General features: G+C 40.6%; 1 protein-coding gene across 5 annotated transcripts in view; it reads left to right on the top strand.

The window, feature by feature from the left end:
* Positions 1–1,475: 1,475 nt before the first annotated feature.
* KHDRBS3 (KH RNA binding domain containing, signal transduction associated 3) overlaps positions 1,476–20,250 on the top strand; it is a 105,000-nt gene continuing 86,225 nt past the window's right edge. For all 5 annotated transcript variants that reach the window (XR_012763372.1, XR_012763371.1, XR_012763370.1 and 2 more), the window contains exon 1: positions 1,476–2,012. Coding sequence is in view for 1 of the 5 variants with exons in the window: in XM_075415512.1 (XP_075271627.1) it covers positions 1,925–2,012 (88 nt within the window). In the remaining 4 variants the exon portion in view is untranslated. The remainder of the gene's footprint in view (positions 2,013–20,250) is intronic.

Raw genomic sequence — 20,250 nt, 5'->3', positions numbered from 1 at the left:
AGCACATGTAATTCTGAGAAAGGGAGCCTTAACCTCTGCTTCCAAGCTCTTGAGTGAGTGATTTCTCATGCCAGCCTTTTTTTTTTTCCCCAGTTTTTTTTCTCCCGATCTTGCAAGGATATGACTAAGATATGTCGCAAACCTTTTTTTTTTTTTTCAGCAAATACAAAAGTAAATGTGTGATTATTAGATTCATAGAGATAAGAATATTTTCAGTAGTCTTTCAACTGCAGCTTAGTTTTCAGTAGTCTTTCAACTGTAGCTTAGCACTTAAAGTTTCTTATCAGCTTTTCCAGTAAATGTTGGTTTAAAACTAACAGAGAGAGAAAGGAAAACGTGACTTTAGCATTATGATTTTGGCTTCAATGATTGAGTAATGTTCCTGTTTTGCCCTTGTGCTCTGTTACAGAGAATAGCTGGTCTCGCTTCCTTTGGGCTTTTGTCACCAAAGATTCATTGATGAAACACCCAAGGTCTAAGGAGGAAGCTATGTAAAGCCTCAAAGCCAAAGATCAAAGTGCATAATGATCTAACAGACCAAGTGCATCCACTGAAAAAAATAGGAAAATAGGCTTGAGCAAGGGCTCTTAAACTTTGCTTCTCCTTCTTGTAAAATAGGCTGCCATCGAATCACAAACCCACTTACAACGGCCCGTCACTGTAATCCAGTGGAAATCAGATTTTCTGATCGGTATTTACGAAATGCTTTGTATTACTAGAGGCAGAAGTACAAAATACTGGACAAATAAAGAGAACCTCTGTTTGGGGAGGAGAAAGGCGTTAAAATCGCGGTTTTACTCCTCCTTTAAAAACAAATCTTGCCTTTCTTCGTTCCTCCTTCCCCTGCGCTTCGAAAGGGAGGGTCAGGGCGCTGTCTCGGCTCCCCTGAGCCCCTCACACCCCGCTGCTTCGGGGAGCGGGTCCCGAGGCGGGCAGTGCAGCAGGCCGGCGGCGGGACGCCCCGGGCGGCTCCCCTCTCCCCCCGCTCTCGGTTCGGGGCAGCCCCGCAGGTCGAACTCCCGCCGATGGGGCGCTGGCGTGTAAAGCCGCCTGATAGCTCCCGGAGGGGAGCAGCGCCAGGGAGAGGAGCGGAGGGTCCGCCGGGCTCTTAACGGGAGACCGCGCTCCCGCAGCCCCTCGCACCCGCACCCCCGTGAGGCGCCGCCACGCGAGCATTACCTCAGCGCCGGACCCGCCCGCCGCGAGCACCACCCCCGGCATCGGCGGCGGGGCGGGAGAGCACGAGCGCGGCCACCAATCTGAAGCTGCGGCGTTGCCCCTGACTGACAAGTCACGCCACCCAATCGGAGTCGTGACTTGAGTAGGCGGGGCGACAGCGAAGTGGGGCTCTGCTATCACCGCCCGTTGGGAGGAGTCGGGGGGCGAGGCAGCGGCCCGGGGCGGGGCTCGGTGGGCAGGGGCGAGGCTTCGGGGCGTGGCCTCGGTGGGGGTATTTAAACCTGGCTCGGAGGGGCTCGCCCGCTCACTCGGCGCGGTGCCGCTGGAGGCGCGGGTGTGTGCGGTGCGCCGGCCGCCTCACGTTCTCCCGTTGTTCTACGCGCGGGTGTGCGGGAGGCCGGGGGAACCCGTCCCGTCTGGGTCAGCGGCTCCCGGGGGGTGGTGTCCTCCTCCTCCTCCTCTCCCCTTCGCCCCGTGCGCCTCCGCAGAGCGATTTCTTCGCGTCCCTTGCCCGGTGTGGGGGGGCGTCCCCCCGACCCGCGCCCCTTCCCTCCCCGCTCCCGGCCGGGGGTTTGCGGCGCTTCCCTCTGGATGCGTCCCCGCAGCCCCAGGCGGGAGGCGGCCGGGGGGAAGCGCTGCCTCCGAGGATTTACCGCCGCCCGGGACTCCGACCCGCGCCGCCGCCCCCTTCCCCGCGGGGGTACCCGGCGCCCCGGCTCCGCTGCCGCTCCAGGCCGCCGCCGCCATGGACGAGAAGTACCTGCCCGAGCTGATGGCGGAGAAGGACTCGCTGGACCCGTCCTTCACCCACGCCCTGCGGCTGGTCAACCAAGGTGAGGGGCCGGCGGGGCGCGGAGCCGGGCCGGAGTCCGTGAGGGGTTTACTCTTCGTTTTGCACCGCTCGGCGGGTCGTTGTGGGGTTTTTTTTTGTGGTGTTCAGGCTGTTGGTGTTTACCGGCTCCTGCCCGCTTCCCCTTGGTGGGCTGCGGGGAGGAGTCGGGGGGGTCTGCCCAGCCCAGGGGCCGCTGCCCGGGCAGCGCTCAGCCGCGGCGGTGGGTGAGGCCGGCGGGAGCGGGCGGAGCGGCTCCGCCAGCCAGCAGCAGCCGCGGGACCGCCTGCCCGGCGCTCTCCTGTCACAGGTCGCTGCCGGAGTTATCGAAAATGCTCCGAGTTAAACTGTTGTGTGGAACAGCTTGGGTCCCCTCTGCTCGGCTGGGGCTTCAAGTCGGGTAGAAGCTCAAAAGGTTTTCCTGTTTTGCCCGGCGAATGCGTTTCTGAACAAAAAATCGCTGGTTGTTGAGATACGTGTGAGCCTTTTTAAAAAGGAGCATACAACCTGTATCTTTTCCCAGGAACTTTTGGGTTTGTAACTAAAATAGTAAGGAACAAACAATATGTTTTGGTGAATCTTTTACAAACCCAAAAGCATATGTTTGCTTGGAATTAATACAACTCCAAATAATAAGCGGTTTCTACCCCTTCTGCATCTGATGTGTCAGGCTTTAAAGTGCTAGCTCTTTGTTCCGGTGATACTGTAGTGATTAGAAAAGTAATTCTGTGTGGCTTACAATATATTTTAATGTAAATTTGGAAATACTGCATAATTGGCAGGTGACTTTCAAGTACTGCTCTGGAGAGATGAACACTTGATACAGTGCTTGGGATGCTCAAGTGAAGTAAGTTACGAACTGAGCTTTGAATATAACTTAATGACAGCTGAAATGATTTTGGCTTCAATTGAAATGATTACAAAGCTGTGCTACTTGTGGACTTTACTTCCTATAATGGGAATAGGTCTGAATCAATGTGGCTTCTTTTAATGCACCGTTGTAGTTTTTGATGTGTAGTGGACTGTGAATGCCAATCTCTACATCAGGAGGAGAATCAGCTATTGTCTGAAATACTCTGGAGTCAGGAGTAGCTGTCAGTTTCAGCTGTGGAATGCATATGCTGTGTGATTTGTAGCTGCATGTCCTTGGGTGGTTGGAATTCTGCATAGTTTTCCTAACTTTGTAAAAATACCACTGTTGGTAGTGGGAAAATGAAGATTATGTTAATAAATATATGTTAGTATTATTTGCTGTAAATAAAAAATCCTTGCTAAAATTTAGCTTGATGGCTGGGAATTTAAGGCTGCAAATTAATGAAGCTCTCCAGTTAGAGAAGGAACAATCTTTTTTGCTTATGTAAATTATTTTAGGAAGTTACAGAAGTGTGCGATGTACGATTTTACAAACAGCACTTGTGGATGTAGATATGACACTATGGTTGTTATAAAAATTGTGACGACTTGGGACTATGATAGTTCTGAGGTTCTCATTGAAATGAGAAATTGGGGGGCAGATAAACTTCTGCCTGCTTTCAGGATGTAATACTTGGTATCTGCATGCATACATTCAGCTCCAAAAATAAATGATGTAGTCAGTGAAAAAATGAATGTAGATGGATGTGGATCCAAGATCTTTGTTCTAGTATGTCTGTAGATTTTTTTGCTTATTTTTAAAGTGAAGTCTGGCATTAAATATGAAGTATTTCACGTGTTAGAGATGGGTAAAAAAAAGGATTAAGTGTGACTGTCAACTGGTTAACTGTAGTTTAAAATGCAAATTTGTATAGTATCTATAAAACAGATACTTTAGGCAGTTGTACAGTCACCGAAGAACCAAAGAAGGTAAAATGACTGTATAGTACAGTGGGAAATGTAACAGGAGATGTTTCACAAACCTGTCCTGGCATGACACTAACTTTGTCAGTGATTTGTTTTTTCTTCTCAGTTGTAACAATTCTGTGCAGTTAAATGAAGGCAAATATTAGTGGAAATGTACATATAATAGTTCTGGCTTGTACTTCATATGTCAGGTCCACTGAGTTCTTTCTATGATAGCTCAGTGAGTGAGCAAATAAAATGGCTTGTATAATTTTTTTGAACTGGGCTTGTTAGCTTTTCAGTTTAGAGTGAAATGTGTTTCTTGGTTTGACTTCTTCCAGGTATGTGTGAGAATGTCTTAGCACAGGTTTTAAGTGCTCAAAATAACCAGCTTAATGATGTAATAGCATTTTAATGTATTAATAGTATTACATCTACTGTCTGAATTTACTTAAATGGAAATACTGTAGATCAGCCAACTTTCTTCAGAAACTCAGAATTGAATTGTGAAGATTCTATGGCTGAATTAATAAATCCTTCCAAGATGCTAAAGGAATCGAAGTGTGTGTACTGCCTGGACAAAAGAGCCAAATTGCTAACACGCTTCTAATCATGTTGAAAATGGGTTTCTAGGGAAAAGTCCTGTGTCTAGACTTCCAAAATCTGTTAATTATAGTTCTGAAATGGAAGTGGACACATTTGCATATTATGGTTATAATTACAAATTATAATTTGGGTACACATGGATTGCATAATTTTAAATGATACAGGAAAAAGTGGAGCTTGACATGCTTTTAGAGTTCCAGGGTAGTCTTTCAATTGAAAAATAACAATGTGGAGATAACGAGGATGCTGTAAGAATACTTTACAGGGCATTATTATTAATCTGTATTTCAGAATTAAGAGATGACAGCATCTCCTCTTGCAGTAACAAAACCTTGTTTTAAGCATTTTGAAAGCATTAAAATCAAAGATCAGTGTCCTTCATTGTTCCTGCATAGTACATGGCAGTGCTGATTTTCCTTGTTGAAAACTCTGCTCAGGTATTTGACTTGTCTCTTTGGGACATAAATATAAGACCTATTGCTTTAACCAGTCATTGAAACATTCAGCTGCTGCTGAAACTTGGAACAGTAGGAATCTTTTGCAGGAGACTAGACTATATCCGTTGTTCTAATTAAGATGATTTACTTCTATACTTGAACATCAAGCCTTCCTAAAAATGGGATATTTTTACCTGTAAACCTTTTCAACATGTTATAGATTGGAAGTAGACTTATTTTGCATGTGTAGCAAGGTGACTGTGCTAATAAGATTAATTTGCAGCTGGTCCCAGAAAATGGGAACTGGAACATTATGTCCAATTACAGTCTTGTAGTAAGTTCTGTAATGAAGAACCTTGGGAAAGATGAGGTTCTATGAAGAAGCAACGGTTTAGTACGTGCATATTTGTATTTTTTCCTATTTACAACTCTTGGGTGCTAATCTCTGCAAAATCTGAAAAATACTTTTTTATGTGAAAGTGATGCTTGCTCTGAAATCAGATGAGTTCTTTGTTTATCGTTGCAAGGTACTGAGTAGGTTTACTTTTTAACTTCTTTTTTGAGACCTTTCTTTTGAAGGCTGAGTTTGTTTGCATTTGGAATTGTATATAAGTGCTGGTAAATGTGCAAGTGTGATGTTGGTGGTTATAACTTAGTTCATGAGTGATGCTGTGAAAATATTGAAAGTTCTGTAAGAGAAGAGTTACTTTATTTTCATTGCCTTCTTTCATGTCTATGTATAGTATTGATTTATGACAAGTATTTTGTGAATGTTGGGTAAAATATGTGAAATTGCAGATGGAAGAAGCTAACTGTAAATAAAACATGTTGATACCAGACATGTTTTGTAACAGGGGAGACATTAAAAGGGATTTCTGGCACTTATTTGATTTGTGTAATGTTAAATGTGTAGATGGAGAGGACTCTCTAATCAAAGTCAGGGCAGCTGAAATGCTTATGAGACTGTTGCTGTTGCTGAAAGACACCTTTTACTTCTCTGTAGACTGTACTGTGGATTTCTTCCTTACAAGCTCGTTTTAGCTACTTTGAGATTTGAAGTAATATCTTAAATTGGCAATGTTTCCTTTAAATTGTCAACAAGATGATGTACAGGCATAACAAGCCTTGCTATCAGTAGATGGCTGTATATGCTAGCTGTATTGAATGACTTTACTGAGCCATGTGTCTGATAGTGATCAGTAGATGCTTGCTTTCCTTGTGCCAAATTTTGAGTAGGAATTCAATAATCAAATATACCAGTACCTCCCTGAATATGAGGGAGTGTGGAGTGTGAGGGAAAAGTGTACTGACTTGCTGCGTTGTGAAGGATATTAACTGTGTGATTGTTTTAGCAGGTAGGGGATAGCTTTGTAAAAATGGTTGAAGTAGAGACTTCATAAATTTCCATAGAGGTTATTTGTTTTGAATAAATCTGTCTTAGTATGTGAGGGCTTCTGGGCACTCAGCAAGGATTTTATTCAGTTTTTCACAAATAGAATTTTAATTTTTCATGATTCTAAAAGATATACTTGATTATATGTAGTGAAGTGAAATACATGTGTTGATATAAAAATCAGTTTCCTACTGAATCATCAGCTTTCCTCTGAGGACAGGCATGCATGGTGCTGCATGTTCCAGTCCCTATTGGTGTTACATATACTCTGTTGCTGTGTAACCTCAAACTCTCCTTTATTGTTCATTGTAGTCTCAATCACATGAGCAACACTTCAAATGTCCTGCTCTTAGAGGCTGGCAAAATGCTTTATGGAGGTCAGGCGGTTTGTAAAGCAAATGTAGTTGAAGAAAGCTGATAGGATTTTAAGATCACTCAGAGCATCTTATTAATTTCAGTAAAATAGTAAATTTTGTAACACACCCTTCAGACAAAGATTTTTTCAGACATCAGGTTGCATGAAGTTGTCTTCTTAGAGGTTAACTAGAAAGAAGCAGCTCTTCTGTTGTCTTCTGGTAATCAGACTCCAAAACAACAGGCTATCAAAGTGTGCAGGTGGAATTGGTTATTTGGCAGGCTGTGTGATGAGAAATTTAAGTGACAGTAATAGGAATGGATATGGTATGATGGTAGCACCATAAAACCACTGACTTTGGTTCTATTTCTATTTTCTTAAAACAGCATGAAAAACAGTAAGACTTGGAGTGAAGAAGGGGTATTTCAGAGATTGTTCCTCACACTTCAGCCTTCCTTGTTCAGTCACACTACAGAACTTCATGTTTTTGTAGTGGTTGACTCTTTGCTTTTACTGCAGTGAAACTGTATTGGGAAAGTCATAGGACTACTTAACTAGGCTCCAGCCTTGGTCTCTTAAAAGGCTGGGGAAGTGATTTATCAGGTATTCCAGTCATGTTAACAGGGCTGCTGAAAATAATCATGCATACTTCACCCTAGGCTCTGAAGCATTACTCTAGCCTGCAGCTGCTCACTGATCACATTTAGGCTAAAGCTGACTTCTAATTCAGTTGCACACTTACTTTGGCAGTCAATGAGAGATCGAATTTAAGGGTTTCAAATTTAAACTGACATGGTTTGTCACTTTCAATCCTTTTTGACACCAGCCATGCAAATTAAAACTGTAACCTTCTGAGTACTGATTTGCTGGAAATATAAAGAAGGTCACAGCACTGAATGGCTGCTCTTCTGGCCTGTGGCTTGTTTGACTTAACTTGCATGTATTTAAATTCTATGTATGTCACCTTTCTGCCCTCTGAGATGTTTTTCCTCTCTCTGACTTAAAATGTAATTAAGAAACAAAAGAATTTAGGGTGCACTTTGATTTGAAAGAATTGGGTATCAAAGTTCAGAGTTGAGTAGCCTCTGTAAAGTATGCAGTGTAGTACTGCATGACTTTTTAATTAGCATTTAGCAGTTTCAGTAAAAACCATGTTTAAATGGATTAACTGGTAACTGACACACCTAATATTTTGTGGTGAATTAACTATTCTTAGCTGAGCTCTGCATGAATCTTGCAAGCTTAAAGTTTACATTATTAATACTAATGCTAAAGGACAAGATGTTTATACTGGGGAAGTAGAGTATCTTGATGAAGTGGGGTTATCTGCCCCTGACATGTGGGGAGGCAAGCCTTGCCTGTGCAATAGGAGCTGTGTGGTGGGGCTGATAGTTTTGGAAATGACTTAAAAGCCATATATTGCTAGCTAGGTGTGTACTCTTAAGTGCATCACTAGCTAGAAAATGAGTATCTTTATGGCCTGAAGCTAAGGCCACAAAGGCATATGGACTAGGGAATTTCATTTTCTTGTGACATTCTAGGTACAGAAGTCCGTGTGTCTTAATCTTTAAGATCATGGAAAAAACACAATACTCTGCAAGCTTGAGAAGGTCTTTAGGCCTCTTGTTAGTCTGGTTTGTGAAAATGATCAGTAAATATGTGGCTTGAGTGTCTTGATAGCTGCAGAGGTAAAGAGGTGCTTAGAAGCCCTTTAAACTGGTGATGAAATGTCTGGCCAAAAAGTGCAAATGAAAAAATAAAGCACAATGCTTTAGTAATGGATGATTAACTCTTAAATCAAAAGAACGAACTGGTAGATTTTGCATCTCTAGACAACTCTGATTCAAAATGAGATGCATTTCTGGACATTTGATCTTGATGAAATTGTTAGGCTCTTTAGTGAACTTGGGGTATACAGTAAATGTAGGCAGGCTATGTCAAGGAGCAAATTAGAGTAGTAACCGGAGAGGTGGAATAAAGTGGTGTTGTTGAGCTGAGAAAGCTGTGTTTGAATGTCCCAACAGCTGCGCAGTGCGAGTGTTATTTTTTGTCCATTTATCCTATCTTAAAATATTCCTTCTCTTCAACTAAACTGTCACATTTATCACTTATTGTTCTTTTGTGTTTTCTTTTCATCCTTTTACATTATTGTCAAGGTAAAATTAATAAGAAACTGGGAAGTTTAATGGATTTCCTTCCTATTGTCTATTTCCAGTTGCTGTTTTGCTGGCTGCCTTCCATTTCTTATTTTGATGTGTTTATCAGGCTTTTGGCTTCAGCTAGCAGCTCAACAGAAACAAAGTTGCAAGGCAGCAAACAAATGTCAGTTTAATTCTTGTAGTTGGTAAATCTTTCACTTTTTTGGCCTATATAGGTGTTTTTTTATAGGTCTTTATTTTCAAGAAAGTATTTTTTGACAAAATAATTGGCAAACTAAAAGATTAGAAATCATTTCAGTAAACCTATTGTTCTTGCACTTAATCCAAAAGAAAATTTGCTATAACTGCTGCTCCTATGCTGATCGTGGTATAATGTAGTAGCAGTGAAGGTCTGCAATTGCAAATCCTTTGAGAATTTACTGATTTTCTTTAACTTTGGATTGTACAAAAGGAATAGTCAGTAGGGCAAGATGCCTTTTTGTGGACAAGACAAAAAAATCTAGGTAGAAGTCAAAACTGCTTCTGTTGCTCTGATGCTGCTGCTGCATTTACTGAATGCTTGGAAAGTAAATGCATCAGTAGTCTTACTGCCTCCGATTATCCAGGAACAATACTCTGGAAAGCAGATGTGTTTGAAAGCAAAACGTTTTAGATATTTTTCAGCCTGTTTTTCATGCTGCTTTGGGATAAGACAGTGTTTTTAAAAAGATGAAGAAAGTGAAGGACTGCCTTTAATGCAGTCATTCTTGCTTGTGTGTTTCCTTTTCTATTAACTAATAATGGACAAGTTTTTGTTACTGATTTCTTTTGATCTGTGTCATAATTAACTAGAGGTGGTCAACTAGAGATAGTGGTGAAGCACCAATCCTGATGCATCGGGATCAGTTCAGAGTGGAAAGGACTGCTGTGGTCCAGTTTGTCATGTGTAGCACAAATTGGTCTTAAAGACTCTTTTCACTTATTGTATACCCTTGACCTTTTTATTAGACCATGCATCCATGGTCTGGAAAAATAATTAGGATTTTATTGGACTACTGTATGAAAGTATACAACAGGTTTATCACATTTTTGAAGCTTACTGTATCTGTTAAAACGCTTTTTCTGCAGGCTATCTTACTTGAAATCTTCACAGAAGCCTGTTAACACCATGTGAAATGAATGCTGGGAGTGACCTAAGGGTAGCTGTATAAAATGCATTGTGGGAGTCTTGTGGTTTAACACAGCAGCTGGCAACTAAGTACTAGACAGCCGCTTGCTCACCCCTGCCCTTCCCGGACAAGGCGATGGGGAGGAGAACGGACAAAAGGAAAAGCTTGTGGGTTGAGATAAAGACAGTTTAATAAAATGACAAAGGAAACAATATGTAAAGCAAGCTATACAAAATACAGTTTTTCTCACTGCCTCATGACCAGTTGCGCAGCTAGTCCCTGAGCAGTGGTTGCAGAACTTGTGGATTTTGTGGAACTCATAGAAAAGAGGATTCTGGCCCCCTAGCCAACCCCCATTCATAAACTGAGCAGGATGTCTATGGTGTGGAATATTTCCTTTGGCCAGCATGGACTAGCTGCCTGGCTGTGCTCCCTCCCAGCTCCTGCACACCTGCTCATTAGCTGGATAGGAGAAACTGGAAAAAGTCCTTGATTTCCTAGCAATAACTAAAAATGTCAGTGTTATCAATGTTCTTGTACTAAAACCAAAGCACAGCAGCTACTGAGGAAAATGAACTCTATCCCAGCTGAAACCAGGACAGAGAATTAATGACCTTCTAAGACTTCTAACCTTATTTTTTTCTGTGAATTTGAGGATCCTGGGCAATTATGAAGTATTAACATGAGCACACTTTGGAAAGAGCAGAAGTGTTCTGGAATGGGTTATCCTGTAGGATACCTATGGAGCATCTTAAACAGTGATGCTGAAGTTTTGAAGATAGGAGTTACCCAGGAAGGTTTTTGGGTGCTGTCTCTGTCCGGAAACGCCTTTGTGTTAGCAGTAGGTCTCTGAATGTTAGAAATCATCATGCAGCTTTTAATTCTGCGGGGGGCTTCTGAAGGGTTCTCTACGCCGTTTTTTGGATTTTTTTTTTTTGCAGCGCAGCCGGCGTTCGGAGCCTGGCGGCGCGGTCCCGTAGCGGCAGTGCTGGCGTGCGGCCGGCAGGGGGCGCTGGCCCGCCGGCCCTCCCCGAGGTTGGGGGGGGTGGGGTGTCAGCCCCCCCTCAGGAAAGCCGGGAGCCGCGCCGGGGTGCTGGGTGCCATCGGGGTTCGCTTGTCGCGGTAGCTGTTGCAGCCGGGTGCGTTCTGCCTGCTGCTGAAAGCGCCGGTCGCTCCTGACAGCCAGCGCTCGTCTGGCTGAGACCTCAGTGCCTGGAGAAGCGGCTTTCCGTGTAGCTTCAATGTGTGACTACAAAAAGTGATACTCAAGTTATAAAGGCTTTAACTGGTAACTTGACTGTTAGAAATTAGCACTGGTTGCATCTTGCTGCTTGACCATCTCATAGGTATTTGTTTTTATTGCTTATACCTTGATCACAAGCTTAGGCTGGAATACAGGCGGAGGGCTGTGGCTGTGAGAGAATTACCTTATCTTTGGCCACAGGGTTTCCAAAGAAAATTAAGATATGGATAGGACCTGGAATAGCTTTGGCCTGTGCTGTTCTCTTGATGTACGCTTTAACTAGTGAGACTGCTGTCAGGCAGTCCAATTGGATAAGTGTTGAATGAAGTTTTCAAAGAAATACTTTGCCAGACTTTTAAACTTTTCTAAGCTTGTAAAATATTGCATTGTTATCAGCTGTTTAAAGGGAGAGTGCAGGAGAACTACAATAATGCTATTTATAAATCATTTGTTCATAGAGGCAGTTACAGAATTTACAGATCCCCTGGAAATAATAGTCCTTTTTCAAACATTAAGTAATAGTTCACATAGTTCTATATAAGGTTAATTAAAAATGCTGGTGTGTGTTTCATTATCACATAAGTGTCAAATAGCTGGCTGTGAGACCAGCTCTATGAAGAACTCTAGGCAAATTATCCCTTTTAAATTAATGCCCCTGATAGCAAATCACATATATTTTCTTCTTAACCAGTAGACTGTAGTTTCTTTAGACTTCAGTAGTATGCTGAGCATAATGCTAACCTGACGTATTTTCTGCCTCTGAGTAGCTTGTAGGTCCTCAGGGTACTGATCACTTATTTTTTGTCAATGCGCTCAGAGCAATGGCCAAAACTTTCAATGGCTGGTTGCCTAGGCTAGAAGGCTACCTGTTATAATGGCTTGTGTGAAGATGATGTTGAAAAGTTACCTGCTCAAGGCACTAACTAAAGTACTTGGCTTGCTGGATAGCTTTCTGCTGGGGAAAACATTGAAATGGATGCAAAAAATTGTATTGGAAATACTTTTCCCATTTCCATGTAGTAGGAAGTAAAACTAGATTTCATTCCATACAGTCCTTTAGGAGTCCTTTGCTTAACTTGATGTTATTGTATTGGAGTATTACCTGGCTGCAACTCAAACCTGTGATTTGTGCTGAGTAAACTTTTCAGCATACTTAGACATATGTATATGCAAATTATGCTAATCACAGGTTTTGGTGCTGTTATCAAAGCAGAGATTTGTAGCTCTTATGCAGAGTCATCTGAAAAGAGCTAGAGTGTGGAGAATACAGAAAGCAAACATAGTCCCTTTATTCAGAGTCAGCGCCTTAAAACATGGATGTACATGCTTGTCAGTAATAGATGTCAGGCTGTGTTGTGATAAAACAACAGTTAGAGCATAATTTTCCCTTCATTTTATTGATGAGTAATTAGCTGTTTCAGCTGTATCAATTATAGTCAATCAGCTTTTGATAATAACCCCTTTTCCCTCTTTACCTTACAGCATTTCACCCTCAAGACAGCTGTCCTGACATGGGAGAAATTTTTACAAGTAACTAATTGAAATCCTAACAGAATAGTAAATGCAATTTCAAGCTAGGCCACAAAATGAAGTAAGAGCAGATGGCCCCTTCAGAAAAGTAGATTAAAGAGAATAGATGCTTCTGGCCAGCTTACATAGTTAATCCCTTGCTTCTTGTCAAGAGGTACTGCCAATAGTTAGTTATTATGCAAGGGTAAAATAAAAGCTGTGTGAATTTAATGAAAAGAAAGCTTTTCCTATTCCTAGTCTTTTTGATAATTTAGTGTTATGTTCATATTTCTAAGATACAGTTATAGTAAATTGGAGTAGTAACCTCAAATTAGTTGTGTGTTGCTTCAGGAATGGATGCTACCATTCAAAAGAGCAGTTCTGGGAATGTAGTTCTGTTTGCACTTGCTGAAGATTTGTTCTAGCATTTCTGGTGTTGTCTTGCTCTGAAACATTGATTGACTGAGTCTTTAAACCCTCATGCCAAATTTGGAAGAGGCATTTGTGTCTATTTATCCTGATGTCTTGAGGAAGAGTTTAGCTTTTCCAGATCTATTATTAGTGGACAGTCAGATCTCTTTCACTTCACATAAATCCAATAAATAACAGTGCTTAACTGAAGTAGCACATTCCAACATTTTAGGTGGTAATTCTGTTTGTAACTAAAGTCATTCCTGCACTTACTCTGAAATACCATCACTTCCCCTTCTTGCTTCATTGATATTTGAAACTTTATATACACATGAACCATTCTTTAAGACAACTTATGGGACCCATTATGACTGCTGTTTTGGTCTTTTTCTTCCTAAATGCACTTTTTTGTTTTGCTTCTCGCTAGTAGTGAGTGATGGAATGATCTGCCATCTTAGGTGGTTATTGCTTTGTCTTGGCTGTCCTTCATCCTTTGGGCACCCAGACCCTGAATTTCTTAGGCAGCTGCATTTTTTGAAATACAGCTTCTTTGTCCTCTGCCACATCCAGAAGGTAACTTGATGTTACCTTCTTTTGGAAACTGGAGCATCAGCATTTCCTTTCCCATATAAAACAGACTTAAACATCACTGAACCAAGAGGTTCTTGACCTGTACACTCTTGTTTCTTGGCAGACAGAAGTGATGAAGGAGCAGAAACTTGAATATCTGGGATTATGAAGGCAGGTGGGGAATAGGCAGGGCAGGTGTCTGGTTAGTAGCAGCTTCTGCATTTTTCCAGTGCTACTCATATCTCAATATGACCAGTTTGGCTTTGATTTTGGTGTCTCACCTTGAATGCAGCTGTACTTCCCTGCTTGTAAATTGTTCCACTGCACTTAGATGTCAGCTACCTTGTGCATGTAACACTTCCTAAATAGTTGATTATTCTGTGTAAAATCTGTAATGTATTGGAATCTGCTGTTTAAATTAAACATAGGAATTGCTACTGTAAGAAAATTCCTAACACAGTCATCACTGGGAAAAGATTATGGTGTTCAGTGAAAGCTGGGATTTTGAAATTAGGTGGATTAAAACTAAACCAGTAACATTTCTAAAACTAATCCGTCACGTAACTACACGAGATAATGTGGCTTCTGAAACTGCAGTAAAGTGGAAGCATCACATTTTCTACTTCATGTAAGCACTTTATTTTAAACTGTCTTCAAAAGAGACAACTTCAGGCAACTGAATTTGAAGTGTCTTGACTGCTGAGTAGCTGCACAGATCACCATGCTGGGGTTCTGCTTCTTACAGCTATAACATAACCGTGTCTGTTGGAAAGAAGCTTGACTTTGGGTTTTTAAGAACACTTTTCCTGAAGAAAGTTTTATTTATAAACAAATTTACTAACCTGAAATATGACTTATTCAGAAGGAGCTGTTTAATTTTACTTAAGCTAAAGTAAAAGATAGTTCTTTAGATAGAAAGACACCACTTTAGATAAAAAATTGTGATTCAGAGCTGTTTCCTGTGGCATACCATAAATGATACTAAAACTAGTGTATTTTCACTTTCTTCACAAGGTATGTTTCACCCAAAGCTTACTAGCAAAAGTTGGTAGCTCTTTCAGATATTTATGCAGATATAAATCATGAAGGTCTGTTTAATTTTTTCTTAAATCTAGAAAATTGAGTAATGTTCTACTAGGTGTATGCTGGAAATAGTAGTTTAAGAAAAGCTCTCGGATGCTGTAGAAGTTGGAAGAATTCTTTCCTCAGTGAAGCTACTACGTGGCTAAGCACATGGTCCTACAGAGAAGAGGCTTGTTGCAGACTTGGATCTCACTTTTTTCCCAGAGAAACTGTTCTATTGGCAGAGGTGTTCATTCCTTCCTTGAAGCTGCAAATGGAATGAGTCCGTAAGCTGGGCTTTCAAGGTTTGTCACACTTCTAGGGAAGTCTGATCTTGGTCTAAAGTTCCATGAAGTGATTCAACTGATTCTATGACAGTAAGTTTAATAGAATAGTATTTGTAAATGATTGCATGTGGTAGCAGTCCGCTTAACTCTGTAATATGTATCTTCATACAAAAAGATATTTGGATTCACCTGCTGTTGAGCGTGTGGGAGGGATAGTAATAAACATTATCTCTCTGCTAGTTTAAAATTAACTTGGATGCTAAGAGTTTTAACATTCAGTTTGTTGAAATTGATACATAAAATTTCTACTTGAATTTTGAAGTTGCACTTTCTCATAGGGCAGTAGATGTATAACGGCCTCTGCATATTTTTTCTGCCAAGCTGTATTACTGCAGCCAAGGGCTATAAGTGGAAGACAAAGGATACAATTATAGTAGGCAGTACTTTTAATAAAAATACTGTTTTGCCACTTGTCTCATGGCAGTGGGCGTAATGGCCTTCTGAAGGATTAGAGGTGTGTAAAGTAACACCGTTCTGGAATTAGCCACCTTTCTCCTACGTTCACCAGCTAACCTCCATAGGTTTGTCTTGTACATCTGTGGACCAGAACACACAAATATGTTGTGTTGTTACCTTTTTATAAGCATTCTGAAAGTATTTTTCAAATGCTTGAGCTATGTTTTTGTTTTATGGATTAAAATACAACCCATCCACAATGTTATGTCCCTTCACACTCACCTGTGGTTTCATGTTCTTTCTGTACAAGTTTACCTTTTCTTGTCTGTCTTACACATCAATAGTTTGTGCTTTAGTAAAAGTGGTGGACATGAAGTCTCAGGAATCTGAGTGATTCACATCAGGAAGCCAGGAAACTTGTGTTAGAATCAACAAGGTAAGAAAATGATGAACAGTAGGTTGAATCAACACAGGTATGCATGAAGTTTACTCCAGCATATACGGTTTTCAGCAGTTTTCAATCTTTTGCAGGCTCCAAAGCAGTGGTAGCATTCACTTTCCTAGTTCACTTGACCAGTGCAATGTCACAGAATGTATACATGTCTTCCTCAATTTCTGTAGTAAGAGTGAGATTATGCTTGTCGATAAAGGTTATGTTGGATCCAATGGGTATGAGTTTTCCAAGTCCTAACAGTGTCTGGTGCTAACTGAGTATCACAGAATTTGATGTAAGAATTTAGACACGTTACAGGTACTTGTGATAGCCTCATCTCTGTTCCTTTCCCTAACACAGTGTGAAATACAAACAATAACAATTTTTTTATTGGACAGAATGTATTTTAGACAACACGGTGTTCTGAGAAGCAGTGGGCAGAGATGTGTGACTTCAGGAGAATGTGTATGCTTTCAGCCATGCAAAGCAGAGTAATGGTGGGACTGGGGAGGGGGAACAACAGACTAGTGTACACTGGATCTGTCAAATCTGTTGCTCTGGACTGTTGGAGCGTATGTAGTCCTATGCAATATGAATTTCTAGCATGCTTTCAGGAAGCAAATCATGGCTTTCTGGGCTGTAGTATTTCATGAGAAATCTTGGTGTGGAGGTAGAATTCACTAGAACTAGTATTTTTTAAAAATACCAAAGATGAAACAAAGGTGGTGTTTAAAAACTTTTCAAAACTCTTTTGCAAAACTGTGGAAATCAAACAAGCAGCTTGCTAAACCTTGTGTCATGGCTGAGTAGTGAGGAAGGGTCACCACTTTAAAAAAGCGAGCAGTGCTGTTCTAGTGCAGCCTGGGATGATGGTGGTCTTCAAGGCCAACAGTATCAAAAACCGTACTACAGATGAGATGGACAAATCGTGTGCTTCTCTCATCTGTTGAGGTACTTGTATTGTTGATGCAGAGGTACTCATGTTGATGAAGACTTCTAGTTTGGTACGATGTGACTTCCCTGTCATAAATCCATGCAGACTACTCATGATCACCTTGTCCTTCACATGCTTAGAAATAGTTTTCCAGGGCTATTTACTGCATCACCTTCCAAGGGATCAAGGTGAGTCTTACCATCCTGTTGTTCCCCAGATACTCCTTCTTGCTCTTGAAGATGACTGACTGCTTTGCTTTGGTCATCAAGAATGTTCCCTGATGACCGTGACCTTTCAAAAACAGTGGCCTGTCAATGACATCAGCCAGCTCCCTCAGTGCTTGTGGATGCTTCCTGGAATAATCACTAAACCAGACATTTCAAGTAAATTGTGACTTATAGGTGTGAATTGTGTTTTATTAGGGTTTGACAATAGGATATGACACCTTACTGAAATAAGGGTTGCCAGAGTGTGAGGCTGTACCCTGGCCTTCTGTCAGTTGGGCTGGAAGGTGCTGTCAAAGCTCTGGAGTTGCTCAAAGTGACTTTTAGAGAAGTAGGGGAAGAGAACACTGCTTTGTCTTGCTGATGGCTGCATAAGTCTTGCATGATGCTAGGTAAGCAGTTGTATGCTTGTTTGTGTAACAATCAATTATACAAAATACGGGGATGGAAGATGCTCTACTAAGATGTGTTTTGGTAAGTGGTTTGTTTGAATGTGCAGAGTTTTAGACTACACTGTCTTTGCCAGTGCCCTAAAAATCTTAGTGTGGTCTTTAATAGTGTGCAAGTCTTCTGCTTTAGACTTCAATAATGGGATGTGCTATGACTAGCATTTCAACTTGGCAATAGTTACAAATGTGATACATGCATATTAAGAGCTGCAGGTTATATTCCTTTTTCAAATGAGGTCTGAATTATGCTTTTGCTTCTGAAAGTGGTCAAAGGAATCACAGAAACTTTTAGTGCTATGTACATAATAAGGAAGAAAGGGTGTACATACTTCTGACTCACCAAGGTGACAACTTAAATCTTGTGTAAGGACTACCTGATTGTGTTTATACCTAGAAATGGAACAACTTTTTGTAAGGGCTCTTGATACAACCTATTAATGTCATTTTGTCTAAGCCCTATGCTCCAAGTCTTATAAGATGATGCTGGATCCACTTATGAAGTCATGGATTTACATTTGAAATCTGCATCCAAAGTAGCTTCGTGTCTATACTGCCAATTGTTGTGTTTGCTCATGCTGCTTTTTTGAGGGAACTGCTTTAGGTTGGTGTTTAAAACTCCATCAGGAATGTCTTCTAAACAAAAAGATGACTTAATGCTAACCCCTCCATTTTGTTCCTACTATCCCATCTAAATAGTTCAGAGGGCTTCCAGAGCTTTGCCTTTGGGGCTTGTGGGCAACTTGTGCTGTCATATGGAAGTGCTAAAAAGTACTTGCAGAAAGGGAATCCCATTATGTTGAGGCTGTTGTGCAGTAGGTACAGTAGGTAAAAATAGGACAGGTACCTTTTCAGATACCTTCTACTTACAGGAAGGATTATAAGGTGCCTGAGGCTTTAAGAAACCTCTGAAACTCCAGTCTTCTGTTCAAAGCAAGACAAAAGTCAATGCCCTTGATAATATTTGGGCAGCAAGGTTAGGTGTTCATGAAGCAGGGAGGAACATGGCAGTCAAGTATTTTTGTCCTGATAGGATATAGCATCCAAGTTTGAAGTACACCTACTTCAAATGTGGGACATTGGGTACTGTTTTTCCACATGTATATTTAACTTGCCTTTAGAATTTTTTATTTTGAAATTATGGAAGTTATGAAGTTATGGAGTTGACATTTTTGCAGTTAGTGAATTTCTGACCTTGCTAATGTAAAAACATTCATGTTTGAAGAAAGCTGTCAACAGTAGGTAAATCATGTAAGAAATCTTAGCACTGTGTAATTTCGGAAACTCTCTCCACAATGAGATAAATAGTAATTTTCAGTGCAGTAGGGTGGGTATATGAGACTGAAGCCTATGTTTACATCTTGGTTTTTACCTGAGCAAGACTGACTGAACATCTGTTAATATCTTACATGTTACTTTTGACAGTTTCTACTGTGATACTTTCTACTTTATTGGTAATATTAATCAGTCTGAACAGATTTTAGTGGAGTCATTTTTGATGTGAAGGTAATAGGTATTCAATTAGTTTTGAACTGTTTAAATAAAAAGGCCTATTCAAAATAGTCATATTGGTGACTGAAATGTGTTTTCAGATCAGTGCAGACAGTAGTACTTAGACTGTAAAATAGAACTTACAATGCCTTTGAATGCAATTTAAATAAAGATTGGTTTAAGTCCTTCAACAGGGATATTATTAATTTGAATGTTGTAGACATCATTCTAGCATGAACCACTTGTTTTATTGTAAATTCAAATTAGATTAATTGTCAGTTGCTTCTACGAAATTAAGGTGGCATATGAGACAGTTATTCTGAATTCAACTATTGTAATGTGCATTTGTTGAAATAAATTCCTATTTCTTATGAATAGTTCATGCTCTTAATGTATTCTGCGAGTTCAGAATTAGGACCTACTGTGGAGATTAAATTTGTGTTGTTAAAAGGCTTTATTTTAAAGTATGAAAGTGGTGGCTGAGGAGGATAGGTGGGGTTTTCTGAAGTTCATAGAGAAATGGAAATGGGTGCCGCAATAGAGCAACTGCATTAAAAAATGAAAAATTTATTGCATTTTTGATTTGAGTCTTATACCCATTCAGGATGGATTTAGATATAGCCATTCCACATATATTTAACTCCCTTATTTTATAATTTTTGAGGCTATTTTTGTTTGCTTGATTACTTCAGTTCTTTAATTTGTCTTTTTCATGAAGGTATGCTAATTAATATTTGCTTTGAAAATATCTTGTGGGTGGAAAAAGGGGTATTTGTCCAAGCATTTACTTAAATCAGAAAATATTTAAGTCACTACTCTTAATTGTGGGGGTTTTTTTGTGTGATTGGGATGCTACATACAATTCAATGAGTTCTGCCTTGTGAATATATGCACAGAGAACCTGCTTTAAAGCTAACTAGACAATGCTAGATATGTGTAAGACACTCAAAAGCACAAGGCTAAGTGCACATCTGTTTAGTGCAAAAACTGGGAGGGTTGTCCCGCTTCCTGATGATCAAGAGGACAGGGAGAGTGAGTAGTAGGTCTGTTAGAGGATGCTTTCAGGACATCTGTGGGGTTTATTTCAGAAAGCTTTCTAAATGTTTCAAAGCCTTGCTGTGGTGATTCTAGTTCAAGTGCATGTTGTGCAGCACTACTTTCAGCTGAAAAGACAAGAAGTATTTGTTAGAGAGGTACTAGTCAAGTAGGGAATAAAGGAGTCCTACACTGGACAGGTGTTTCAACTGTACTTGATTATAC

Source organism: Opisthocomus hoazin, chromosome 3 (assembly GCF_030867145.1).
Source record: "Opisthocomus hoazin isolate bOpiHoa1 chromosome 3, bOpiHoa1.hap1, whole genome shotgun sequence".
NCBI lineage: Eukaryota > Metazoa > Chordata > Aves > Opisthocomiformes > Opisthocomidae > Opisthocomus > Opisthocomus hoazin.
The sequence above is the reverse complement of the archived record's forward strand: the minus strand, read 5'-3'. Positions and strand labels throughout refer to the sequence as shown.